Here is a 27,057-nt window from a genome sequence, read left to right on the forward strand (position 1 = left end):
CTCCCCTTGGAACTTGTCAGACCTGTTTGAAGGTTGGCAGAATGTCCTGCGTTACCACTGCTCCCTGTTGCAGGGCTCCCACGTGACCAGGTGGCCGGGCTTCTACATCCTGCAGTGGAAGTTCCACAGCATGCCAGCCTGCGCCGCCACCAACCTGCCCCGAGTGGATGACGTGCTGGCCTCCCTGCAGGTCTCCTCCCACAAGTGCAAAGTGATGTACTACACAGAAGTGATCGGGTCTGAGGATTTCAGGTACCTGCCTGAGGGGGTGGGGCGGGGGAGTCACTCATTTCCTTCCATGGGGCTTTAGGGAGGGAGTGCAGCCTGGCATCTGCTGAATGCAGTACCACCTGTGGGCAAACCACAAGAAATGGGTTCCTACCATGGGACACCCACGTCCCATCCCTACTTTGCAAGCACTTGTGTAGGAGCTGAGCTGGGGTCCAGTGGGCATTGCGGGCATGGGGGTGGCTCGAGGCGGCTCCTCATCCCGTGTTCTTTGTTGGTTCCCATGCAGAGGCTCCATGACCAGCCTAGAGTCCAGCCACAGTGGGTTCTCACAGCTGAGCGCAGCCACCACCTCCTCCAGCCAATCACACTCCAGCTCCATGATTTCCAGGTAGTGCTGCGAAGCCTGTGCCCAGTGCGGAGGGACGCCTCCGCCTCCTCCTCCTCTTCCTCCTCAGCGGCTGTGCTCCACCCACCCCAGGACAGGACGTGCAGACTCCTCTCCCTCTAGATAGCAGCTAGCTCTCCAGGCGGTATCCCAGCCACTTGGTCCCAGACTATGGTGACAGGTAGTTTTAACTCTACCCCTAACTTAACTCAATAGCCATAGATTTTGTATGCAGCGTATACAAAGTCAAACCAGAGCACAAGGGCTCTCGAAAGAAAAGTAGTTTATCTACAGTGAGAGACTGACTGGTCTCAATGTTGATGCAAAAAGTTTTTCCAACAAACTCCACCTTGTCCACTAGCGAATGACTTGTATGACCTCCTGCAGAGACGAGCTGCCTCCTCCACGGAACCGAAACTACAGCAGGCAGCCCTTAGGCTGCACCGGAGTCCTCGCGGCTCCGTTAGGAGAGGTGGCCTATGGAATCAGGACAGCCCTCGAGGTCCCTTTCCTCTGAGGACTTGGCAGCCTACAGGAGCACCCGGTCCTGGGGCTAGCCAGCCTACTCCTGAGCAGGCTCTCTGCCCGGGGCAGCTGTCAGACTCCTCGCGACTCCCAACAGCACCGCCATCATTAAACATTGCTTTCTCTTTTCTCCTCTTCAAAGCTTTTGATATTTTTCAGAGCAAAATTTTTCTGTCCATGAACTTGGGGAAGGGGAGGGGTCTATCCTCTGCTGACTACTGCTTTCCTCCTGCAGGCAGGCAGCTCTGTTCCCTCAGCACCCAGGCCCTCAGCACCCAGGTCCTCGCCCCTCAGCACTCAGGGTCCTCCTAACACACAGATCCCCCTAGCACCTAGCCAGGGTCCTCCTGGAACCCAGGTCCTCGCCTCTCAGCACCCAGGGTCCTCGCCCCTCAGCACCCAGGTTCTTCAGCTCTCAGCGGGTGTTTGGAAGCAGGAGGTCACACTTCCTTTGGAAGCTTGGCAGTACAGACTCCAGCAGTGTTTCCCAGGGTGGCACATGGCTTTTAGTGGCCTTGGGTGTGTGGTGGATGTTGTGGGTGTGTGTGCAGGTGCTGTCTGTGTGCGTGAGGGAGTGGGGTGCTGTGACATGCAGGACTCCTTTGTTTATCAGGGTTGATAGAAGCAGACTGGAGGCTGCCTTGTTTGTCTTTTTTTTTCTGATCCCGACTTCAGGCCCGCACTCCACAGCTTGCTTTTATGGGGAAAGCGCATTGCTTACAAAGCTGTCTGGAAGTTGCAGGTGGCTGATCTCCGTGAGAAGGGCATGGGATCTGTTTTGTGTGTGGTTAAAACGTCTAAGGATGGGTGCCAAGCCCATGTGGCCGTGAGTGTGTGTGACGGGCGTGGAATCGTGTTTATGCTGCTCGGAGGCATTGGGTGGATGTCCGTGTGACTTGAGAGCTTTGTAGAGGCTTCGGCTTATCAGCAAGCATGAGAGACTACACGGTGGCCTGGCTCAGCCAGTGAGCCCGCTGGCTCCCGGCACCCTGCGCTGTGCCTAGGCTTCAGGTTGCTGGCCGCTCTGGTCCTTCTCCATGCATTTCCTGTGCGTAGGAGCCGTTTCTAGACAGCACAGCAGGGCCCTAGTTACTGTGTCCAGGCTGCTCCAGTCAGGGCTTCCCAGCTCTAAGTTAAAGGACCTGAAGACGCCCCCGCTCTCTCTCTCTCTTTCTCTCTCCCTCTCCCGCTCCCTCTCTCTGTGTCTCAGATGGCGATTTTGCTGACAGCCTCCAAGAAAACGCTTCACTCAGCAGTCCACATGTGCCCAGAGATGTTTGTAGAACTGTTTGAGTCGCAGTCATGTCTCAGGCTGAAGATCTGTCCCCTTAAGTCCATTCAGAAGTGGCGCTGTTCAGCCCCTCAGAGCTGAGCGCATCTCTAAGAGCTCAAAGCTCACGGGTGTACACTCACAGGGCTTCAGCTTCCCCAAGCCACAGGGCACTGGCTGCCTTGTGAGGGGTGACTGGGTGTGACATGAGTGTGTGGCTCGCTGGGCTCTTCTCCCAGTGCCCGGCACTTGCCCTGAAACGCTGCTGTCCCGCTCTCCCATCCCCCAGTACCAAGTCTCTGGGTTCCCCCGGTTATTAGTGTCTGAACTCACTCTCCTTCCTGAGTCCATTATTCGCATATCAAAGTCTGTAAATGTTTTGTAAACATATTACCTCACTCTTGGTAATACAATGGTGATAGTCTTTAAAAGATTTTTTATTGTTACAATAATAAATGTGAACTGTTTCAGAAGAGTGTCCTTTCTTGGGAAGTCTTTGAAGGGTGTCAAGACTGAGGAGAGAAAGAGGGTGTTAATGTCCACGGCAAAGAGAGGCCGAGGGGCTGAGTGGGTGGCCCGCGGTCACTTTGTCTCCCGGAGGCCTGCGGTGCCCTGTGCAGCTCCACATCAGACGTGACGGGCACAGCCTGGCTCCCAGTGTCGTCACATCCGTTAGTGTAAAATGGGTTTCTCTAGGTAGGTGTGGGCCTGGGCGGGTGCCTACTGACCTCATCCTGACTCTTCTGTTTCAGGGGTCTGCAGAGCCCAGAACAGCAGGGCATACACAGGTCGGGGGAGGTCATCACAGGCGTGCCAGGGTGCAAAGCCGGGACCTCCCAAAGGGAGGGCAAGCTCTGTCCTATTGGGCCCTTGATCTGATGGCCACATGGGGTGGAAAGCAGGCGGCTCTCAAGTGTTGTTCATAGCCTGGCTTGTGAGCCCTGCTGGGGAGCGCCTTCCCTGGGCAGGCAAGCTGGGCAGTGCCCTGACACCCCAGCCCTCATGGCTGAACTTGAAACCCAGGATGGGTCAGGGCAAACCTGTTTTCCTAGCCTTGGCTCTGGGTTCACAGTCTTGTGGAAATAAGAGGCCTTCTGAGAATAAGCACGGCTTCCAGACACCTATGCCAGGACTCACCTGCTCAGATAGGACCGCCCTGAAGTGGCACGCCCTAAATTAGGCCAGATTTCCTGCCTGTGCTCGTCCTGAATGACAGTTACATAGCCCAGGGTAACCTGAAACTCATTGCAGCCTGGGCTGGCTTGAAACTCCCACTAGCATAGCAGGTGGGTACTGCTATACCAACCCTGTGTTCTCTTTGATGCCAGATCCCCGGAGAACTCTGACAAGCCTAATCCTTGGGGTACCTGCAGTTCTCAAGGGCCAGGAGACACATTCTTATTAATGTTGTCATGAGACAAACCAACTGGACCCAGTTCTGCTTGGAAACGAAGGGCTTTGGCAAGATGGCTCGGTGGGTGCGGTTGTCACTGCCAAGCCTGAGTTCCGTTGCTGGGACCCATATGGTATAAGGAAAGACTGGACCTCCATGCACGTGCTGTGTCGTGCGTGTGCCGCATAACAAGTAGATGTCATTTTAAAAGTCGAAAGTGAGGACTTGGAGAGCTAGGCATTCTGGGAAGACAGCAGTGCTGTCCCTGCATAAATTCAGCAGAGGCAGAACCCACAGCTAGTGGAAAGCTGAGTCTGTGCTCCAGTGATCGCTCCTGTGATCATTCTGCCACAGAGCTAGATGGTAAGGTATCCTAGAATGCCCCAAACAGCCATGTCATGGGCAACGCACTGGTCACAAAACCCCTGCACTGAGGAGGAAGCAGGTGCTGTAACGGGATGCCTCCGCAGCCCCAGGTCTTGCTGGACAGGTCTGGGGGCAGCAGTGGACTGGCCTCCGTGGCCTGTACACACTGAGCAGCCAGGGATGTGGGTGGTTGTGGGGCAGCTCTGGGAGCAGACGGGCCTAACTGTTGTGAACACCAAAACAGCCGAAGAGAGAGCGAGTAAGCTGTGAAAGCCTAGAATGCTCACATAAAAGCAAGCAACAAAAAACACCTGTCAACCCCACATCCATCGAGCAGATGACCAACATTAAACACTGAACCCTAAGCCGGGTGGTGGTGGCGCACACCTTTAAGCCCAGTATTTGGGAGGCGGAGGCAGGCAGATCTCTGAGTTCATGGCCAGTCTGGTCTACAAAGCAAGTTTCAGAACAGCCAGGGTTACACAGTGAAACTAAACAAAAACAAATAAACAAAAAACCCAGCCAAACAACCCAGTGAATTTTAGGCCTGGGGTGTGGGCTGGTTCAAAGAGTGTTGGCCTAGCCTGCAAGAAGACAGAAGTGGAGCCAGAACCTCAAAACAACCAGAGTCAAGAAATATTCCAGTGAAGCAGATAAAGGGGCAGCCACCAAGACGGGATGGCCTGAGTCCCATCCCCAGGACCCATGTAGCAGGAAGAGATATCCACTCCTGACCTCCACACATACTCTGTGACACACACGTGGGCAACTACACGCACATACACACCTACACACACACATATGTACACATATGCAAACTACACACATAGCGGTGTTTCCAGCACACACTTCCTTGTCTGTTCAACGGTGCAGAGTCTATTTCTTTTATTACCTCGTAACCAGGGTGGTATGTCTTGTGCCTGTTTAATATGAACTTTAAGCGGGTCCGTGTGCCTTGGAGGGAGAGCACGGGTTTTCTCTTCTCCCAGTCATGTGATACAGGTGCTGTCCTGTAGCAGCTTGCAGAGGCCACCAGCACGCTGCGGCCATGCCAAGGACAGCAGTGCGGGGCGGGAGCTGGGGTGGAGGCAGCGAGCCATCCCTCGGTTTCGTTGTTCCTGAGGCTCAGGCTGCCCCAGTTCAAGCTGGCCCTTGCTGGCACGGTGCTGCCCACCCTGACCTTGTCTTTGGGCTTAGCCAGAAAGAGACCGCTGAGAGCTCTCCCCGAGTCTGTGCCAGCCTTGAGGAGGCAGGGCCCACTGGGAAGTATTTAGGTGATGGTGAGCTCTGCTCCAGAAGATGGTGGGGTCCCCCACCCTGACTCTTGCTTCCTGGCCATGAGTGGTTTTGCATCTTGCCATAGAAGGAATGGGGCCAGTCGGCTCCTGCCCAAGCCTTCACAGCTCTGAGCCAAAATGAAACTTGCCCGTTTCTAAGTTCCTTGTCACAGACCTGTCAGTATCGTGACCCAAAGCCCACTGACACCGGGGAGTCTGCAAAGGTGTTTTGGGAGAACTAACTGTTTTTGATAGTGTAAATCAGATGTCCTTCTGTGCCATCAGGCCAAACTAGGATAAAAGGTCGACTTGACCCCCCTCCTCGCCACCACCCCATTGATTTTCCTGACCCCTCCCAACCAGAGCTCAGTCCTGGCTTTGGACTGGAATGCCAGCTCCTCTAGTCTCCAGGCCGTCAGGCACAGGGAAGCTATGTTGTGTTTTCTTTCTCTTCAGGGGAGGACATGAGACGGCCGTGGGCAGTGGAGCTGGAACCGTACCGGGCAGCCCTTCAGCTCCGGAGCCCCTGGGGATGGCAGGGCAGACCATGTGTTGGGGTGAGCACCAGGTCCAGAGCAGGGGAAGCTGACAGGAAGATGGTGGCCAGGGAAAGCTGTACCCCAGCTTCTGGCTCTGCCTCTCTTGTCTCCCCTAGACTGGCCTCCTGTGAACTGCCGGTATCAGCCCCCGAAGAGAGTGCGACTCACCAACCTGGGGTGTCTGCTCTGTCCCTGGTTCTGTCCCTGTCTAGAGCCAGAGATGGCCTGCCCGGGGGAAGCGGCCCTGACATTCCAATGGAGTCAAGTCCAGTGATTTCTTGCAGGCCCTCGCCTTGTAAGCGGGAGGGGAGTCTGACCTCGGGCCCGGGGAACCTCTGCCTTCCGGGGGCCCCTCCTTCCAACAGCATGTGTCAACAAGTGTGTTTCACTGATATCTGTAGAAGACCCTGTCCGGCTGGACTCACGACACACTGGGCAGTCAACAAACTCAGTTTTTCTTCTGACTTTAAAAGAAGTGAAAGTATTTTCAGAGACTCGTAAGAGACTCACGGGCCCCATGGAGAGGGCAGACTGATCCCAAAGGCAGGGAAAGGAAGGCCCAGAACCCCCTAGCTGGGAGCCCCTGACAGTCAGGAACCAGAGAAACGGATGCTGGCACTCAGCTCGCTTTTGATGCGGTCCAGGACCCCAGCCCGTGGGATGGTGCCATGTGCGCTCAGGGCGGGTCTTCTCGCCTCAGTTAGCCCAGTCTAGAAATACCTCGATGACCCTGGATCCTGTCAAGTTGGCAATATTCACCACCATGGGGACCGAGGTTGAGCCGTCTCTGCCTGCCACCCATCCATACCCTCAGCTCTGGGCAAGGACGGGGGTGGGGTGGGGGGTGGGGGGACAGTGTCACAACAGAGACACCCCCTCTTCACATCCCCTTCACCGCAGGTGCTGTCAGGGGATGTTCTCTACCTGTAGCTACCTGGGTGGGTACTAAGTTTGGCAGCATGCCTCTTTATGGGAACTGTGCCCAGTGGCTGGCTATCTAGGGGAAGATGCGGAAGAGTGAAGTTTCTCTACCAATGGGGTGGCTTATTGCCCCCTAGAGCGGTGGTTCTCAACCTGTGGGTCATGACCTCTTTGGGTGGGGGTGCCAAACGACTCTTTCACGAGCTCACCAAGGCCATCAGGAAACGCAGATGTCTACATCAGAATTCCTAACAGCAGCAAAAACACAGTTATGAAGTAGCAACAAGAATAATTTTGTGGTTGGGGCGTCACCACAATATGAGGAACCGTACTAAAGGGTCGCAGCATTAGGAAGGGTGAAAACCACTGCCCTAGAGACAAACACAGGCCCCAGCCTAGTGTGAGCATCAGAGGAGCCCAGGACTGACTGCTTCCAGAAGGCTTTAGAGACTGACAAGGGGTCAGGCTTCACTCTTCAGATGGCTGGGCCTAGCTGGGTGGGGGATTTTGGGTGGGGAGGCTGTCCTGGTGGTCCACAGTCGCTTTAACGGAGCTGGGGCTCCCTGTGAAGGGTTGAGTGAGGACCCGGGACACCCCCTTTCATGCATCTGGTTCCTCTAACATCCCACTCTGCATACATGAGTGCCTAACACATCGGAGCTTCCAGTAGGGACTCAGGGACCAGATGGGAGAGGAGGCTGGTCAGGGAAGCTGAGCTGGCCAAGGAGAGGGGTTGGGGTCGGTGGTCATTGCTTGCCTCTCTTAGCCCTCCCGGTGAGGCTGCCAAGGATAGGCTGAAAGGCCACTGCTTCCCACTGTGCGGATGCTTAGAGGACCACCCGCCATCACCTGGAGAAGATGTGCACTGTCTCACTCCTTGTCTCAAAGGCGTGGCGCTGTCTCCACGGGAACAATGGACGGGTTCTTTTCTGTTGACTGAGGTCTCTGAGGTTAAGGGCCTTCACTAACCTCTGCTTTCCTGGAGACTTCGCAGTGTTTGTGAAAGGATTTGACCTGGGTCAACGCTGGCTCCAGGTCAGACAGTCCAGGATGCTCACACCTTCCCTACAGGGCCAGTGCCCTGTGCCTCGGGGGTGCCCTGGAAGCTCCTCCACCGTGATGCTGTAAGCCAGTGGCCAGTGGCCCTTCAGGTCCTCCTGTGCCCTGCACAGACTTCTGTGCAACCCAAAGATGCTTGTGAACTCAGCTGGCCAAGGGTTTCTTGTAGCTCCACTCCCGTTCAGTCTGGCTGCCCCCAGGCCCCTCTTAGCATGTTAGACCATCTAACCTACCAATTCATTAGAGTCCTTCTCCAGGCCTGCCCTGAACTTGTCCCAACTCCACATCGGGGAAACTGAGGCTCTGAGGGACTGTGCCCACTGTCTCGGCTGATGAAAGAGAAAGAAGAGCCAGCCTTGGGACTGCTGACTGTGGTCTTCCGCCTCAGCCAGGCACAAGGGACAAGATGCCCCTGAAGGCTGGCCAGCACAGATCCTAGCAGGGGGCAGGCCCGCTTGGGAGGCAGGGGCCCAACGCCGTCACAGCTAGCCTGGCTGCTCACCTCAGAACAGCCTCCACTTCAGGCAAATGAAGGGCTGAGCTCATTTTCCTCAGATTCTGAATACCAGCACCGTCACACCCCCCCTGCCCCCCCACCCCCTTCCCCCCCTCTTCTTCCTCCCTTCTACTCATCAAATGTGTGGCAGTGAATGCAGTCCCATTCTTACCCCGGGAGAGCAAGGTGGAGGGGACAATGCCATCCCGCAGTGCTGACTATGCAGGGGCAGGCACAGCTAGGAAAGGCAGGAAGTGCCTTATGAGGAGGTTTGACAGTGGCCTCACCCCTGCACCCCCTCAGCCAGCCCCCAAGCCTTGCCATCCTGCCTAGGACACAACAATCCTTTGCCTTGGACCCAGGACCCAGGCCAGTTGGGAGTGAAGGTGCCCTGCCTGGCCCTGTCTGGGGCCACAAGGACAGCAGGCATGGACCAGGCCTGTGTAATGAAAGCGGGTTTCTGTGTGGTCCAGCCCTGCCAGATGCTAAGGTGGGGCCAGCTGGCTTTGGGTTGGAGGAGAAACCTGGTCCGCAGTGATAGGGACCCCAACTGAGGGCCCAGGCTGGCCTTGAACTTGTGATCCCGTGACCCACAGTAGTGAGACACCTTTTGTAGTGCGAGGGACACTCTTTTCCAAGATGTCTTCTCACCGCAGTTGCTGGGGGCCCTCTGAGTCCTTTGTCAGCGTTGAGTCAGCAAGCGACACTGTACCATCTCCGGGAACAAGTGATTTATTTTCATTTCCTCTTTTAAACGCTTCAGCAGGCCTCCCGGGAATTGTGTAGTTTGAAATTCTTCTAGAGAAAATCAGCGGGGAGGGGCATGCTTTGAGAGCGGCTTTTATGGAACGCCAGCTTGGCTTTGCTGGCACCTGCTCCGGGCGGGGTGGGGGCTGGGGGGTGCACATGTCCTGCGTGGAGTTCTGCCCTACAGACTTGAAGAGGCTGGTGAGCATTTATTTTAAGTCAAGAGCCTGGAGAGATGGCACAACAGCTAAAAGCGTTTGTTGCTCTTTGCAAGGGCTGGAGTTCGGCTCCTGTATCTACAGCCTTCTGCTCACAACTGCCTAGTATGCTAGCCCCGGGGAGGGGGGGGGTCAAACGCCCTCTTCTGGTCTCCGTGGGTGAGCGCGTGCATGTACACACACACACACACACACACACACACACACACACACACACACACTTTAATCAAAAACAAAAACAAAGACAGGCATGCCTTTAATGCCAGCCCTCAAGAGGCAGAGGCAGACAAGTCTCTATGAATTTGAGGCTTACCTGATCTAAATAGTGATACCCTGTCTCTAAGAGTAAAAGTAGAAACATAGAAACAGAAAATCAAGGCAGGGGTGGTGCTGTATTCCAGCACTGAACTGGGGGTGACAAGGTGGTTTACCAGGTCTCCCACCAAGCTTGATGACCTGAGTTTATTTCTAGAGTTCCTCGTGGTGGAAACAGAGAATCAACTTCCCAAAGGAGCCCTTTGACTTTCATGTGCCCCCACCACACAAGAAATAAAGTAAAATGGAGTGGAGGTAGGCGGGTCAGGGAGTTTAAGGCCGACTTTGGCTACATAATATGTTTAAGTCTAGCCTGAACTATGTGAGCACCCTGACTTAGAAATGCAAAGCTAACTCTCCCCCTTCTCTCTCTCTCTCTCTCTCTCTCTCTCTCTCTCTCTCTCTCTCTCTGTGTGTGTGTGTGTGTGTGTGTGTGTGAACATGTGTACGTACGTGTGCGTATGTAGAAATCATGACTATTGCTTCCTCTGTCTATTGAGACATGTATGGTGCCAGACAAATGGCTCAGTGGTAGAGAACACTCGCTTCCAGACCCTAACCCTGAGTTCTGTTCCCAGCAGCCACATGGTAGCTTACAGACTTCTGTACTGCAGTCCCAAGGGATCTAACGGCCTCTTCTGGCCTCGGCAGGCACCAGGCATGCACGCAGTGCAGAGACATATATGTGCAGGCAAAATGTCCCCCACGCGCATAAAAGATTTTTAAGTGAAAGGAAAGCATAAACTGAACACCGCCCTATAGAAAGGGTCTATAGGGCTGGAGAGACGGCTCAGCGATTAAGAGCACTGACTGCGCCGGGCGGTGGTGGCGCACGCCTTTAATCTCCAGCACTCAGGAGGCAGAGGCAGGCGGATCTCTGTGAGTTCGAGGCCAGCCTAGGCCGACAGCCTCCAAAACAATACAGAGAAACCCTGTCCCCTGTCTCGTAAAACCAAAAAAAAAAAAAAAAAGAGCACTGACTGCTCTTCCCGGTCCCAGCAACCACATGGTGACTCGTAACCGTCAATGATGAGAGCTGGTGCCCTCTTCTGGTGTGCAGGCAAAATGCAGACAGAACACTGTATACATAGTAAACAAATAAGTAAATCTTTTTTAAAAACTGTAAAATAATTGTGGGTTTTTTTTTTAAAGAAAGTATGTATAGGGCTAGTCAGTCATGGCACCTGACAGCCAGACCCGACTGTCCCCAGGGAAGCAGAACGGTGGGAAAGAGTAGGGATGTAGTCACCTGGACACTCGGGGGTGAGGGGATGTGGGGGGGGGAGAAGCCCATTACCCCTCTCTGAGTTCCCAGTGTCCGCTGTCTGAGCTCCAAGTTGACCAGCCCCTCCTTCCTCCCTCCCTCCCTCCCTAGAGCAGGACTGAATTTCCCACTGGAATGTCACTGCCCAGCAGGAACACCACCTGGCTCCTCACTTGGTGGGTGGGGTTTGTTTCCTTCCTGGAACTTGCAGCTGCTGGCACGCCGGGCACCATCACCTGGGGTATGGAGAGGCTTAGCAGCATACCTGGCCCCCTAAGTAGGCGGAATTGGCCCCCAGTTGAGACTCACTTATTTAACCCAACACCCTGGTCACCGGAAGGAAGAAAAGTACAGCCCAGTGAGGTTAAGACGTTTGCCAAGAGGAACGCAGTGAGTCCAGACTCCGGGTCGGCTCTGGCCCCTGGTTCTGGGCCTCCAGACTAGTGTCCTGTTCTTAGCAGATGTGATGCGCCTGAGTTTGACGCCAGGTGAAGCCCAAAGGCAAATTCTCATGCCGCCAGCCCTGCGACTGCAGGTGCCCAGGGAGGGCTGCATGACTCTCTGCTCTACAAGAGACACTCACAGTTAAACACCAGCCCTCACCCCCACCCCAAGCAGAAGCCAAACGTCGAAAACTGGGCGTGGTGGCACAAACCTGTAGTCCCCGGCGCCCACAATGCTGAAACAAAAGAATCACAAGAGGTTCAAACGCAGTTTGAGCTACACAGATTTTGAGATAGCCTGGGCTACAGAGCAAGCTGGTGGGTTTTCATTGCTTTTTCCCGTTGCCGTGATAAAATGCCCTGAGTAAAAGCAACTGAAGGGCGGAGGGTTTATTTCAACCCCAGTTCAATGTACAGTGGTCCATCATGGCGGGAAGTTGTGGGTCACGGCGGGAAGTCAAGCTGCTGGCCACACCCCAGTCACAATCAACTGGCCACAGGCGAGTGCACGGCCGCTCACTGCTCATCCTCACCATCTTGTCTCCAATTGTGCAGCCCAGGAGCCTAGCCAGGGAGAGGCCCTGCCACAATGGTAAAGAGGCTCCCTGCAGCAGGTGAGATAATCCCCCACAGGCATGTGCGGAGACATCGCCCCGCCCCGTGAGTCTGGATTCTGTAAGGTTGACAATTAACATTACCTACTGCGTCTCAAAAAAACAAACAAACAAACAAACAACAACAAAAAACAAACAGACACCCCAGCTTCTAGAAGCCTTGTTAGCATTTTTTTTCCATGAATGCGTAGACTCTGTCACTGGTGGGACCTCCGAAGGTCCTGCCTCTGATCGTGTGGCATCAACGCCGGTTCTGACTGGCTGCTGTGCTTTGTCCAGCATCTGTTACCAATGTCAATAGCAGATGCTTAAACCGGAAACCCAGGCCCCTGGCCAGACTCGTGGACCAAGCCAACTGCTGTCTATTCATTCATCGCCACCAGGTGTGTTACGTTGTGTGTGGTTTTTTTCCTGCCTCCTGGAGGAAAACCATTGAAAACCCTGCAGTGAGAATCCTTCCACGATGGCAGATTTCACTCATGATTACTTCTTGACTCTTGGTTTAATGGTGGAAGGATTGCATGCTAGGAATTTCTTTCGTGTGTGTGTGTGTGTGTGTGTATGTGTGTGTGTGTGTGTGTGTGTGTGTGAGAGAGAGAGAGAGAGAGAGAGAGAGAGAGAGAGAGAGAGAGAAAGTGCCAGAGACCAGCCTCAGGTGTCTCTCCTCAGGAACCGCCCACCTTGCTCTTTGAGTCAGGGTCTCTCCCTGGGACCTGGAGCGTGCTCGTTCAACTAGGCTGGCTGCCATGATCCCCTCCCCCCCATCCTCCTGTTGTCCTGTCTCTGGGATTACAGGTGTGCATTTCCTTTTACGTGGGTTCTGGGACCCAACTCAGGTGCGCTTTACCCAAGGGGCCATCTTCCCATCCGGGGGAGTTTTATTTAAAGCAAGAACACATTTAGTTGGGAGTTCTGGAGCTAGCGAAAGAGAGAGAGAGAGAGAGAGAGAGAGAGAGAGAGAGAGAGAGAGAGAGAGAGAGAGAGAGAGAGAGAACAAGCTCAAGTCCTAAGGATGCAGCAGCGTGTCTATTCTGGGAAGGGCACAGGAATTCATTCACGCATTTGATTTTATAATTGTACGCTTACTGGCTCTGGTGCAAATATGCAAATGAGAGGGAAATTACATGCTAATGGGCGGCCGCACATTGGTCCTAATTTCAGCCCCTTCCTGCCTCCTTGGGGTACATCCAGCCAGGCAGATGGGTGTTCTTTTCCTCCCCCATAGCCCTCTGGTCAGACTGAGCCCTTTGCCTGCAGATCATGGCCAGCTGAGCACCAAGTTATCCGCGCACCAAGTCACAAAGCCTCAGCGGGGTCAGGAGCCTCCGGTCCTCAGCTCTGCCTGTGACCACCGGGTGACCTTGAAGATGCATGGGACTCTCTTTAGATCCCCCAGCATGCAATCTCAGGGCGGTGTGCTCTCTCACACAGTGAGCCCTCAGCATCCAGCCATCCAGCCCGGTACACACATAGTGGCACTTTTTGTGGCTAACAGCTGCAGCTGGAACCCATGAGTCATTGCTGACACCAGCATTAGCTGTGGGGGGGGGCGGTCAGAAGACCATATCTGAGGGCCCAGCCTCTGCGGTCACTCGGGTTGGCAAACTCCTGGGCCTAGGGCATGGCACAGGCATGGTGGCCTGAAGGGAAGGCAGCCTTGGCCCAGCCACATAGAGCTTCATAGACCTGGAAGCCCAGCAAGGAAACCCCTCCAGGGATGTCAGAGACCAAGGTTTACACCATTCCCACAGAGGAGCCTCAGGGCTTGCAATCCCCACAGACAGACCCCCACCCGTCTAACTGTACCTGGTCCCCAAATCTCTCATGGAACAACTTGGCCCACTCTGAGAGGTCCGTGGCTCCAGCCTGGGGCCTCTTCTCTCTCCTGTGCCATGCTCCCAGGAATCCAACCCCAAACAGATCCCGTGCCCTCCTGTATAGATCGATTTTACTTTTAATCATGTGTGGATATGCGCACATTGAGTGTAGGTGTGCTCAGTCACCACAAGAGGGCACCAGATCCCTGCTGTTCGAGTCACAGAGGATCGTGGGCCGCTGTGTGGGTGCTGGGAATTGAACTAGGACCCTCCAGAGGAGCAGCCAGTGCTCTTAGCTGGTAAGCCATCTCTCCAGCCCTTCACCCCAGCGTCCCTCTTCACATGAGCTACGCCGAGCAGCTGTGGTTCTTCACCCTGGACACAGGGCCGGCACAGCGCACAGGGGAAGGGGATGCTCTTCCTGAGGTAGGTTGGGCCAAGGAGGCTGCTGAATGTCTCCAGGAAGGTCGACAGGCCATGGTGACAGAAAGGTCTGACCCGATGTCAGCTGTGCAGCAGATTCGAAATTCTTGTTCTCGAAGGACGTGGTGGGTCCTGTTCACGGGCTCTTGTGTTTCAGATTGAGTTGGTCATGGTGATTCCTCAGGGCTACTGTGCTGGGAACAGTGTGAAACCACATCCACTCAGGCCAGCTGTCCAGGGACGCTGACTTTGTGCTTCTGGCCTTTGGAGGCTTAAGAGGCTGAATGTGTGTCACTCAGCCACAGCAGGCCGGCCATGTGCCACTCCCTGTCACTCCCTGTCACCCCCTGTCACTCCCTGTCGCCATCCCTTGTCATCCCCTGCTCAATTCGGCCCCAGAGTGAAGCAATCTATTATGTGCTAAGGAGACGTTGCTATTGTTAAAAACAAGTGCGGCTGGGGTAGGTGGGTGGGGGAGGGCTGACAGGACAGCTCTGTGGATAAAGGTGTTTGCTTTCCAGGCTTACAGCATGGGTTCAATTCCTGGGACCCGCATGGTCCAGGGAGGGAACTGACTCCTTTCAGCCAGTTATCCTTTGACCTCCGTAAGCTAGTCGTTCTATGGCAACACAAATAAAATGTAAACTAAGAAAATACTATATATTCCCTCCTTGAAAAGAGAAGACATGCCGGGTGTTGGTGGCACACGCCTTTAATCCCAGCACTCGGGAGGCAGAGGCAGGCGGATCTCTGAGTTCGAGGCCAGCCTGGTCTACAGAGTGAGTTCCAGGACAACCAGGGCTGCACAGAGAAACGCTGTCTAAATATTTTTAGGCATTTTTTTAAATGGCATTTTAAGCTGTGTGTGGTGGTGGTGCATGCCTGGGATCCTAGCACACAGGAGGTAGAGGCAGAGGGACCAGGTGCTCAGGGTCATTCTCTTTACCTTGTGAGCTCAAGCGGATCCGGGGATTCCCGTCTCAAAGAGCAAAAAAAAAAAAAAATTTAATTCCTTAAAATTAAAAAATACCGCCCAAGATTATAAAAATTGAAAAGTGACATTTTCTTACTTAGCGGTCATGCTTCATCAAAACTCACGTGTGCCTCGTCGACGCCGTCCGTACTCAGGTCTTCCTCCCCCTGGTACTGACTGCTCATCCCGCAAGGACCCAGCTGAGGGTGGTGCCTGGCCTGTGGTCATTGCGCCTCCCATGTCACCTTTAACCTAGAATGAAATCCGTGCTGTGCTTTGGATATGTTTGCAGCGTGTGCCCCGGTGAACAGTGTGCTACCACCACCGAGTGGTCCTCAGAGCCTGGTCCTCGGAGGTACCGGATGATGTGGCCCTTACAAGGGGTGCCTCTGGGGGCTGGCTCATTGCAAGGAAACATTGCTGTTGGTCTTGTGGGGTCAGTCAGTCCTCACTAGGCTGTGCACGGAGTGGCTCCTTCTGTTTTTCTGCCGGGTTGGGGAGGCTGGGCAAGGACTCACGCCAGGGTGTCAGGGTAATGCTGTTTGGATGTCTTCATTGTTTGGATCAGCAGCCAGATAGGCCTCTTAGACAAGCTCTGTTTCTTTTGCTTGTTTTTCGAGACAGGGTTTCTCTGTGTAACAGCCCTGATTGTCCTGGCACTCACTCGGTAGACCAGGCTGGACCAGGCTGGCCTCGAACTCACACAGATCCGCCTGCTTCTGCCTCCTGAGTGCTGGGATCAAAGGTGTGCACCACAACTGTCAGGCAGACAGGTTCTAGCTCTTAATTATTCTCACGAGCGGGGACTTGAGTGACTGAGGAGTGCCAACCTCCCAGCTGTCCGTCTTTTTCCTACGCTGACCCCTTGGTGTTCCACCAGGCCTGCGGGCTGCATGTTAGCCCCAAGCCAGGTCTGATTAGGCTCCCACTGGACTTCTCTCCCAGCCTGGCCAAGACGTCAAAAGGCTGAGGTGAAGGCTAGTCTTCCTCTGTCAAAGCTCCGTGGTGACCGTCTGGTAATCTGAATGACGTTTCGGCACTGGAAACATCCAGTTTCCTGCCAGTTTGTCAGGAGCTGGGGCTCGAATAATTTCATTCAGGTGTTTCCCTGGAGAGTCCCTGATTCCTCTTACGCCTCCCCTGCCCAACCTCCGACTCTTCCCCGCCTCCCCTCCTCCTCCTTTTTTTTTTAAGTGATAAAATCTTATGTTGTCCTGGCTGACTTGGATCCCACTGTGTAACTGATGCCCCTGTCTTCAGTTCCCAAGTGCTGGGATTCTAGACATGCGCCACCGCGCTCAGTTAAATGTAATGCTGGGGATAGAACCCGGGACCTCATGCCAGCCAGCCAAGGAAATGTTCAGCTCAGCTACAGCCAGCCCTCATGTTTTTCTAAAAAGCTTTTTCTTTTCTTTTCTTTCTTTTCTTTTCTTTTTTTTTTTTTTTGACATAGCCCTGGCTGTCCTGGAACTCACTTTGTAGACAAGGTTGGCTTCAAACACTCAGAGATTCACCCGCTTTGGCCTCCCTGGGCGCTGGGATTAGAAAAACTTTTAATACAAACTGAGGCACAGGCACTAAGATCGAGGATTGTGACGCTTTTCTCACTCCTGTGACAGCAGCCGCTGGAAATTGCAGAGGGAGGAACAGTTGATTTGGGCTCATGGTTGCCGGTAAATTTCGGTCTCTCAAGGTTTGGGAAGGCTTTGCCAGCTTAAGCGACTCAGTTTGTGGCTGTAAGCAGGACCCCTCGGAGCTTATGTCTGCTAGCAGGACTCTTGATCTCCAACGTTCCAGTCTCCCAGGACAGCGCCACCTGCTGGGGGCCATGTGTTCAAACATGTGATGCTCATCCTGCAGACCTTAGCAAGGTTTAGGAAAAGGCAAGGATATCATACTCTAGACTGGGCAGGGCTGCTCAAGAGAGAGTTCCTCTTCTTGTTAGGGATTTTATTATTGGTTTGTTTTTGTTTTTGTTTGGTTTTTCAAGACAGGGTTTCTCTGTGTAACAGCCCTGGCTGTCCTGGAACTTGCTCTGTAGGCCAGGCTTGCCTCAGACTCAGAGATCCACCTGCCTCTGCCTCCCATTGCTGGGATTAGAGGTGTGCATATTACTATGCCCTGCTCTTATCCTTTATTTTTAAAGATTTTTCTTACTATTTATTTACGTGTAAGTATGTGCCTGTGTATGTGTGCAGGGTCCTCAGAGTCCAGGAGGGGGCACCAGATCTCCAGAACTGTAGTAACAGGTGATGAATTAAAGTGGGTTCTGGGGCCGGGCACTGGTGGCACACGCCTTTAATCCCAGCACTCGGGAGGCAGAGGCAGGTGGATCTCTGTAAGTTCGAGACCAGCCTGGACTACCAAGCGAGTTCCAGACAGCCTCCAAAGCCACAGAGAAACCCTGTCTCGAAAAACCAAAAAAAAAAAAAAAAAAAAAAGTGGGTTCTGGGAATTAGGCCTCCCTCTTCTGGAAGGGAAGAGAGTAAGTGCTCTTACCAGCTGAGTTGTCCTTAAATTTTTCGTCCTCCTCCCTTCCCTTCCCAAGAGCTAGGATTGCAGGATTCAACTTTTTAGCATCGTTTATCCAGGTATTGCCTGGCACTCTTCCAAATGGAGAGTGTCCCTCCCTCTGCTGGGCATTCTGTCTTGGAATGGCAGGGTGGGCTCTAAAATGTGTCCCCTGGCCTTCTGTTTTCATGACAAGTAGCAAATGTGGTCATCACCACAGGAAACAAATGAGATCTTTATTTCTCATCCCGTTTCCTTTTATTTAAAAAATATTATTCTCTTTCTCTTCTCACTCTCCTCTCTCCCTTCCCTTTCCCACTCCCTTCCCCTAATAAACCTTCCCACACTAAAAAATTTGTTACTGCATGTGAGTGCATTGTGTGCAGCCTGGTCCCTGCCCCAGAGCATGCCTGAGAGCATACACACTCACACACACATGTGCACGTACGCACACACGCTTGCACACTCACGCACACGGGCACACACACGCACACACGTGCACGTACACACACGCACACTCGTGCACACGCGCACACCCACACGCACACTCGTGCACACGCGCACACCCACAGTGCACACACTCAGGCATGCACGCATGCACACATGTGCGCACACTCACACACATGCACATATATACATACGCATGCACACATGTGCATGCACGCACATACACACACACACACACACACTGCCTGCAGTGCTCTTCTCAGCTCTTCGCATAGTCTCCGTTTCCCTTCTCCTGGGCGCCCTGGAACGTCCTCGAATTGCCTGAGTGTCTCTCCCCACTGGACTCAAGCTTCATGAGAACAGGGACCTCAGAGGCCAGAGGTGAAAGCTGGGCTTCCCTGCGCTGTGACCCTGAGCCAGACTCTGTGCCTGGCAGGGACAGCGGATGGTCAAGGTCATGAATGGCCCCCACCGTCTGCAGAGGCTTGTGAAGGTGCTGGCGCCTCAGCTGGTGCTGCCCTGGGTTGGGGAAGAGGGGGCCGGGGCTCAGTGTGGCATGCTGACCTGGGTTTGGTTTTTTTGTTTGTTTTTTCGAGGCAGGGTTTCCTGTGTATTGTTTTGGAGGCTGTCCTGGAACTGGCTCTGTAGACTAGGCTGGCCTCAAACTCACAGAGATCTGCCTGCCTCTGCCTCCCGAGTGCTGGGATTAAAGGCGTGCGCCACCATTGCCACCCGGCGCTGACCTGGGTTTTTATGTCACTTTGCCGCCTGGGTCAGCTGGCAGACTGGGAACCTGGTGTCGTTCTGTGCCTGTGACCCAGCTGGGCTTGGCTAGAACTGGTATTACCGTGCTACCTCCTGATGGCAGAGGTCAAGACGAGACCAGAGGGGACCTGGGGAGTGTTTGCACATTCATGTATGCTGTGTGTGCATGCATAGGCGTGTCTGTGTATTTTCATACGTGAGTATGTATGTAAGTGGCTGTGTTCGTATGCCTGCAGCTCTGTGTGTAGGTTTTGTGTACGTCAGTGTGTGTGTCTGCATACCTGTGTACCTATACATGAATATGAGTGTCTTTGAGCTTGTGTGTATGCATGTGTATGTTTGCGTACACGTGTGCATATACATGTTTATGAGTGTGCATTCATGCACATGTGTATGAGTGTGTATATGTGTGAGTGTGTGGGCATGCGAATGCGTGTGTGTAGCAGGAGCCTCCTGAGATAGGCGTGAAGCAGGGTCATGGATGGTCTCACTTAACTGTTGTCCATCTCGTCTTCCTAGCCAGGTCCCAAGTTCCTCTCATCTGTGGGGATCTCAGTCAGACTCAGCATGGCAGACTGGGCCTCCGGCCCTGCCTGGGCCCAGAATGAGTGGCTTCTCAGACTGGGGTGGCCCTTCCCGACGGGCGTGTCAACACGGGGACGGGCCAAGGTGTCACAGCTAGCACCGAACCCAGTTAAACACTGGCTCGCTCTTCTCTGCGACCCCAAGTGTGACCTGTCCTCTTTCTCTCAGGACTCGGGTACAGTCAGGAGGAGATGTTGGGGTTGGCTGGGCTTGAAGGGTCACTCAGCACCCAGAATGAGGGAGACAGGGGAACCTGATACTCACAGGCAGAGAGCAGGGAGGAGTCGGCACGGTGGGTAACTATGAGAAACCTCCGCAGCAAGGGCCCCGGCAAACGACACCAGTGTTCTGAGGTGCTGACAAGGACCCGGGAAGGGTCCATCCAGTGACCTGCCCCTTGAGGCAAACACAGAGTGGCTTTATTCACCGTCCCTGCCAGCAAACACTGGCCCATTTGGGACCAGTCTCATTCCAGAGACAACATCGCCACCTGCTGGAGATTATGAGTCTGTGCGGCTCAAGGCCGTCCTGATTTTATCTTCCTAAAGCTCCCAGCCTTGGACAACCAGTCGCCTCCCCCTCGCTCCCCCTCCCCCCTGCAATCCCTCCAGGGTGTCCCAGGAGCTGGGACCTACATCTTACTCTGATTCCTCCAACCTACCTCTTCTGCACTGTTATCTCCAAGGGTTAAAGTCCAGGGAACTGAGGCACGGGCAGCACACGGGATCAGAGTCCAAGGAGAACGGCTCTCCGCCTAGAACACTGCCTGGTCTCACCTCCTCCAGGAAGACCTTGTGTCCTATCCCCATGAGGGTGTCACTCCTGCCCTGTGCCATGTGCTTACCAAGACATGACCGGTGACTTGTCACCAACCCCTAGACCTATCAACCTGGAGGTCATTTGGGATGGACTCCAGTCACCGTCCTAAATCATGACCAAGACTTGTTTATGAGTCAGGGTCTCCTGTAGCCCAGGCCAGCCTCAAACTCGCTGTATGTTCTGGCTGGGTTCATGTCAACCTGACATAAGCTAGACTTGCTGGAAAGGAAGGACCTTGGTCGAGAAAAATCCTTCGGGAGATTTGGCTGTAAAGCATTTTCTTTTTTTTTTTTTTTTTTTTGGTTTTTCGAGACAGGGTTTCTCTGTGGCTTTGGAGGCTGTCCTGGAACTCGCTTGGTAGTCCGGGCTGGTCTCGAACTTACAGAGATCCGCCTGCCTCTGCCTCCTGAGTGCATTTTCTTAGTTAATGATTGATGGGGAAGAGCCCAGCTCGTGGTGGGTGGGGCCGTCCCTGGGTTGGTGGTCCCGGGTTCCATAAGAAAACAGGCTGAGCAAGCCATGGGAAACAAGTCAGTGAGCAGCTCTCCTCCATGGCCTCTGCATCAGCTCCTGCCTCCAGGTTCCTGCCCTGCTTGAGCTCCTGTCCTGACTTCCCTCCGGGATGGACTGAAGTAGAAGTAAAATAACCCTTTCCTTCCCAGGTTGCTTTTGGTTACCACATCAGTAGTGACCCTAACTGAGACTAAGACAGTGCCATGAGGAGGGATATTTACGCTGGCCTGTCATTGCCAGGGCTGCTACTGGAGCCCCTCGCTGGTCACACTGCCTGGCTTGCTTGGCGCTTGGGTGTGGGGGCGTGGCACTACACTCAGGGGACAAGGGAGTCTGCTTCTGATGCTGGTTTGTGAGTCGGGCCCGGTATCTCTTCCTGTTTGGGTGACATGGGGCGGGGTGTCATACAGTGTGCCACTGTTGAATGTCTCTGAAGTGCCTAGTCAGCGCCCTTTCTCTGTGGGTTGCTGTTTACCCAGTAGGGGGCTGTGCCCTGTGCGGAGGGCAGGGAGAGGTCAGTCTGTACCGTCTTGCCCCGATTGAGGGATCTGTTTGGTTGTGTGGTCAAGCTTGGGTTTGACTATGTGAAAGGGACCAGCACAGTGTTCTGCTGTTATTTTCTGGGTGAAGTGGTGGGAGCTTCCCCTTCCGAAGCCACAGGACACAATCTGACCTCCAGGACCGGTGTGCCCTCTGGGCTTGGACAAATCTGTGCAGTCCTATGTGGGCCACAGAGTCTGGATTCTGCCTGGAGCTGGGCAGCTTTGGCTCATTCGAGGCCTAGCCTGTGAGAGTCAACTGGACCATGAGAGGCACTGGCTAAGGAAAGGGGACAAGTGCTCTGTCTCAGGAGTGGGGGACAGAGGGCGGCGGAGAAATTCTAGCAGAGATCCAAGAAAGCAGACCTCATGGGGGGTGCTGGTTTCCTGGGTGATGGAAGTTTGCAGTCTCCTGGGTTCCCAAGACACGACTTCCTTTCTGAATACTCCAGTCAGACAGTCCCCACTGCCCAGTGGCTAGGCCTCGGGAACTCAGGAGATGGAGAGGGGTTTGACCTGAGAGTATTCTTCAGGGACTGAGCTAAGGACCTGCTCAGTGCTGGGCGGTGTAAAAACACTTTGTTTTGTTTTTCGAGACAAGGTTTCTCTGTGTAGCTTTGGAGGCTGTCCTGGAACTCACTCTGTAGACCAAGCTGGCCTCGAACTCACAGAGATCCGCCTGCCTCTGCCTCCTGAGTGCTGGAGTTAAAGACATCTGCTACCACTGCCTGTCAAGGGAGGTGACTTTCTTGGCAGAGTGTTTGCCTGGCATGCACGGAGTCCACACTGTTCAGGCCCCTAATACCTCATAATTCAGGTGTGGTGCTGCAGGCCTAATCCTAGCACTCATAGAGGCAGGAGAATCAGAAGTTCAAGGTTATCCTCAGCTATGTGGTGAGTTTGAGACCTGCCTGGGTCACCTAAGACCCTGTCTCAAACAAACAAAGGAAATCCTTAAACCTCATATCTAATTCTGTCTTCCCTTGTAAGCATAGGGAGTGTCTATTTATTTATTTGCTTGTTTATTATTTATTTGTTTATTTTGTGTGTATGGCTGTGTCCCCTGCATGTATGGTCTGTGTGTGCAGTGCCTATGAAGTCCAGCAGAGGGCAGCAGATCCCTTGGAACTGGAGTTACAGACAGTTGTGAGCCACTATGTCGGTGCTGGGAACCAAACCCTGGTCCGCTATACAAACAAGTATAACTGCTGAGCCATCCCTCCGGCCCCATGGGTTTTCTATGTCCCTGTGCAAGCTGGAAAGTGGGTTGGGGGCAGACAGTTTAGTCAGCCCCTGCTTTGGCCTCTTATAAATCCAAAGCTGCACTGCTCAGTCTGCCTTTGGGGACTCAATTGGTCTGTGGTACCAGGCGGTAAGAAACCCTTTGGGTGTGCTGTTCTGCAGACCTGGAGTGCTCCCAGTGCCTGGAGTGCTCCCAGTGCCTGGAGTGCTCCCAGTGCCTGGAGTGCTCCCAGTGCCTGGAGTGCTCCCAGTGCCTGGAGTGCTCCCAGTGCCTGGAGTGCTCCCAGTGCCAGTGCCTAAACTGCATCTTCTCTATCACTGGCCCAGGGAGGGTGCTGCCCCTGTCCTAGGGTGGGAAACTGAGGCTAGAGGGGGCATGGAGCCAGCCAGACCCCAGCTATGACAAGATGAACGTCCCTAAGCTGTGGAGGTGCAGCTCTGCCCAGCCCTGCCCCAGCCTGTCCTGGTTCTCCCCGTCTCTCCTGTTAGGGCCTGCCGTCTGGTGCTCCACCTTGCCGGAGCCTGTCTCTTGCCCCCCAGCCCCTCCCGTGGAGGCTTGCCTGTGGTCATCTGTGGACAGAGACCAGGTTCTAGGCCCCCCAACTCCACTTCTCCATCCCTAACCTATACTTGGGTCCCAGGGCTGCCTCCCCTTGCAGGTGCTTAGTCTCCCTGGAAGCCTGTAATCTCAGGGCTGAGTCACCGGCTGCTAAGCCGTGCTGACACCATGGGCGCTGTGCTGACGTGAGCTCCGTCCTGCACCTGTGGTCAGGAGCGCACAAGGCTCTTTGCAGGAGGTCTGGCTGGCAAACACACCCCAAGACACACAGTCCGGGCCAAGAAGTCACGCTCATCCACGTCCTCATCCTGCCTAGCCAGAGCTCGCAGTCGCAGGCGGGACTTTCTCTGTGATAAAAGCTGACACCCGGAGTTCAGCCCTGGCCCTGGGTGAACTGAGGAGGGAAATCAGCTAGAGCCCTCCCGTGATGCAGGGGCATTCGCGCCTCTGGCTGGCAGCTGAGTGGCTTGCACCACTGAACTCTGTGGCCCGTGAGCCCTCCCTCGCTGAGATTGCGGGCTTCCAGGGAGGCTAAGGGATTGCTTCCCTCCCTCAAGTGCACATGTAGCGGTCAGAGGGACAGCCTGCAGGCAAGGGTCAATTCTCACCTTTTACCCAGGTGGCAGCATACTGCGCCTCCTTGTAGTTGTTGAGAAACATCTTCCCTCTTTAGGAGCCAGTGTCCTGTGTGAGCACTTCTGGCTGTCTGTCCTCTGTGTTTCTTCACTCTCGCTTCTGACTTGGAATTGTTGGGTCTGCTCAGCGCTGTGCCACACTCTCGGTCGTTCCCGCCAAGTAACGGTCCATCCGCCGAGTTCTCAGTTTTAAGAGTCGCACTGCTGACTTGTGGGATTTCCAGCGGGTTCCTCTCCAGGACCACCTGTTTCCACTTCACTTAAGCCAATCGGGGTTTCAACAATTTCTTACAGTCTTCGATGATGCCAAACATTTTTATTTGAAAATCTTCGGATTTTCTTTTCCTACTCTTCCATCACATCTGGAGTGGTTTAGTCACCACACGGTCAAGTTTCTCCGGTCGTCCTGAGGGCCAGCTTTGTCCATGGATTTGGGGTCAGGATTGCACTGGGCCCCTCTGCTAATCGCAGTCACATGGCTTGTCTCTTCCAGTGGCCCCACTGCAGGAGGATGAGGTCATTTGAGGTTGCTCAGAATGCCCATTACTGAGGGAGACACGGGATGTCAGGGTGTCAAGTCCCCTGGGTGGGCTCTGAAGTTCTGGCCCTGTTCCTGCCCCGGGGACTCGACCCCAGCCTGTGCACAGAGCTTGGCTCCAGCCCCTGCCTCGTTCTCTTTTATTTTTATGATTTGATTCGTCAGCTGACACATCAGAGAAGATGATCTCTTGTCCGCACATTATACTTGGGCCACAACCATGAGCATTACTTACCCAGAATGCCACAGATCCAGGGCAAGTGACCAGAATGCACTGTTTTAGTTATGGATAAGACAGGCCTCTGTGTGTGTGTGTGTGTGTGTGTGAGAGAGAGAGAGAGAGACAGAGAGACAGAGACAGAGACAGAGAGAGAGACAGAGAGACTGAGACAGACAGAGAGCTGAGAGACAGTTTGTGTGATTTAATTTTTTTCTGAATTTGTGAGTGTGTCTCTGTGTGTGTCTCTATGTGTGTGTCTGTGTCTCTGTGTGTCTCTCTCTCTCTGTGTCTGTGTGTGTGTCTCTGTGTGTGTGTGTGTGTCTGTGTGTGTGTGTCTCTCTCTCTGTGTCTGTGTGTGTGTCTCTCTGTCTGTGTGTGTGTCTCTGTGTGAGTGTGTGTCTGTGTGTGTGTCTCTCTGTGTGTGTGTGTTTTGCTTGCATGTGTGTCTATACTCCACATGTGTGCATATACTCCATGGAGGTCAGGAGAGGGCTTCAGATCCCTCTAGAACTAGGGGCATGGACGATTGTAAGCTGCCATGTGGGTGCTAGGTCTTCACCATCAAGCCATCTGATTTGTTTTTGTGCGTGTGTGTGCGTGCGTGTGTGTGTGTGTGTGTGTGTGTGTGTGTGTGTGTGTGTGTATGTGCCTCTGTATTCCAATGCGTGTGGAGGTCAGAGCATGCCCAGGGTTGGGCTCCTCAGTTATTATCCACCTTAATGTTGGGTCTCTCATTGGCCTGCAACGCACCAGTTAGGCTAAGAAGCAAGCCCCATGCAGCCGACTGCCTCTCAGCCCTGGATTACTAATGGGCACCTCTGCCTGGCTTTCTAATACGGGTTCTAGCTATCAAACCCAAGCAAGCCCTTTGTCAGCCAAGCGCTCCCCCCAGCCCCTGCTTTTGTGTGAAGCACGGTCTCGCTGTGTAGCCCAGCCTGGCCCGGAACTCAGGACCCTGCTACCTCTCCTTCCTGAATGCTGGGACAATAGGCATGCCCTGCCATACATAGCTTAAGAGTCCCTCTGTAGCTTGCAGGGCTGGCGAGCGTGCCTGTGCTCCGGCCAGCATCCCGCGTCTCTCCTGCGGCCTCCGCGGGTTCACAGCTGGTTCTCCTGGATCTTCGCCTGTGCCTTCTGTGCCCTCAGCCCATGCACTGCCTTCTCTGCTCAGGGTGTGGGTCTCACAGACGACGGGGCCCATGCCTCGTTCTCTGTCTGCTGCACAGAGATCACCAGCCTACTTTTTTTCTTTTTTCTTTTTATTTTTTTGGTTTTTCGAGACAGGGTTTCTCTGTATTGCTTTGGAGGCTGTCCTGGAACTCACTCTGTAGACCAAGCTGGTCTCTGACTCCCAGAGATCCGCCTGCCTCTGCCTCCCAAATGCTGGGATTAAAGGTGTGCATCACCAACGCCCGGCTGCCAGCCTACTTTTTTATTCTCTTCCCTCCTGATGCACACCACTATCTTTATTATTATTATTAAGGCTGCATTTTCCTGGAGGGGGCAGGGAAGTGTCTTGCTATGTAGCCTTGGCTGGCCCAGAGCTTGCTATGTAGACCAGGCTGCTGCTTGAACTCACAGAGACCCATCTTCTCTGGCTCCTGAGTGCCAGGATTATAGGCGAGCACCTCCATGCACTGAGGTCCTGTCTTTTTTTTGTTTGTTTGTTTGTTTATTATGTATACAGCGTTCTGCCTGCATGCATGCCTGCAGGCCAGAAGAAGGCACCAGGTCTCATTACAGATGGTTGTGAGCCACCATATGTTTGCTGGGAATTGAACTCAGGACCTTTGGAAAAGCAGTCAGTGCTCTTAACCTCTGAGCCATCTCTCCAGCCCCCTGAGGTCCCGTCTTAACATCCTCTCTTTAAAGTTTCTCTGCCTCTGTTATAAGGAATGACCTGAAATACAGACTTGGAAATCTTATCTTCTACAATTTGTTGGCTTTTTTTCTCTTATTATAAGTTCATTAAAAATACAAGATCAGCGTAAGTTTCCAGAGCCCTGGAATGCGATGAGTTTGAAGGTTAATTTTAAAAAATGAAACCCCATCGCACTGACCCAGCTCTGAGCCCAGCTGCCTGATTTCTTCCGGCCAGCTGTGCACAGGCCACCAATCATAAAGTACTATTCCCACTTAAAAGCCAGAGGCAAGGAAAGTTCTTGTGAGATGAACTGTGCTGTTTTTCTTTGTTGGGGGCTTCTTTGTTAATTGAAGCTAATTGTTGAGAAACCACTTTATCGAATTACAACATTAGCGCAGAAAAACACACAAACTGTAAGACGGCCACGTGACCAGCATTCACACGTGGGCACTCTCAATGGCCTCCTCCTGGTCATGGGTGGGGGTGGGGACTTCAGCTTCAGTCTACAGCTAAGGGAAAAGGTTCAAGGAGGTGAAGGGAGGCT

At 53.7% G+C, this 27,057-nt stretch overlaps 1 protein-coding gene and 1 long non-coding RNA gene across 2 annotated transcripts in view; one reads left to right on the forward strand and one right to left on the reverse strand.

Moving 5' to 3' along the window:
* Sec14l1 (SEC14 like lipid binding 1) overlaps window positions 1-6,450 on the forward strand; it is a 45,735-nt gene extending 39,285 nt beyond the window's left edge. Inside the window, 4 exon segments of the mRNA XM_040750109.1 lie at window positions 74-252; window positions 518-619; window positions 5,904-6,004; window positions 6,103-6,450. Of these exon segments, the coding sequence (XP_040606043.1) occupies window positions 74-252; window positions 518-619; window positions 5,904-6,004; window positions 6,103-6,260 (540 nt within the window). The 3' untranslated portion in view covers window positions 6,261-6,450.
* Window positions 6,451-16,745: 10,295 nt separating this feature from the next.
* Window positions 16,746-24,077, reverse strand: LOC110340873. The gene is made up of 3 exons (XR_002382703.2): window positions 23,865-24,077; window positions 19,849-19,980; window positions 16,746-17,095 (listed from the first exon to the last, which is right to left on the reverse strand). It is a non-coding gene; the product is annotated as an uncharacterized LOC110340873 (long non-coding RNA).
* Window positions 24,078-27,057: the final 2,980 nt, after the last annotated feature.

This window comes from Mesocricetus auratus, unplaced genomic scaffold (genome assembly GCF_017639785.1).
Source record: "Mesocricetus auratus isolate SY011 unplaced genomic scaffold, BCM_Maur_2.0 Super-Scaffold_100007, whole genome shotgun sequence".
NCBI classification, from domain to species: domain Eukaryota; kingdom Metazoa; phylum Chordata; class Mammalia; order Rodentia; family Cricetidae; genus Mesocricetus; species Mesocricetus auratus.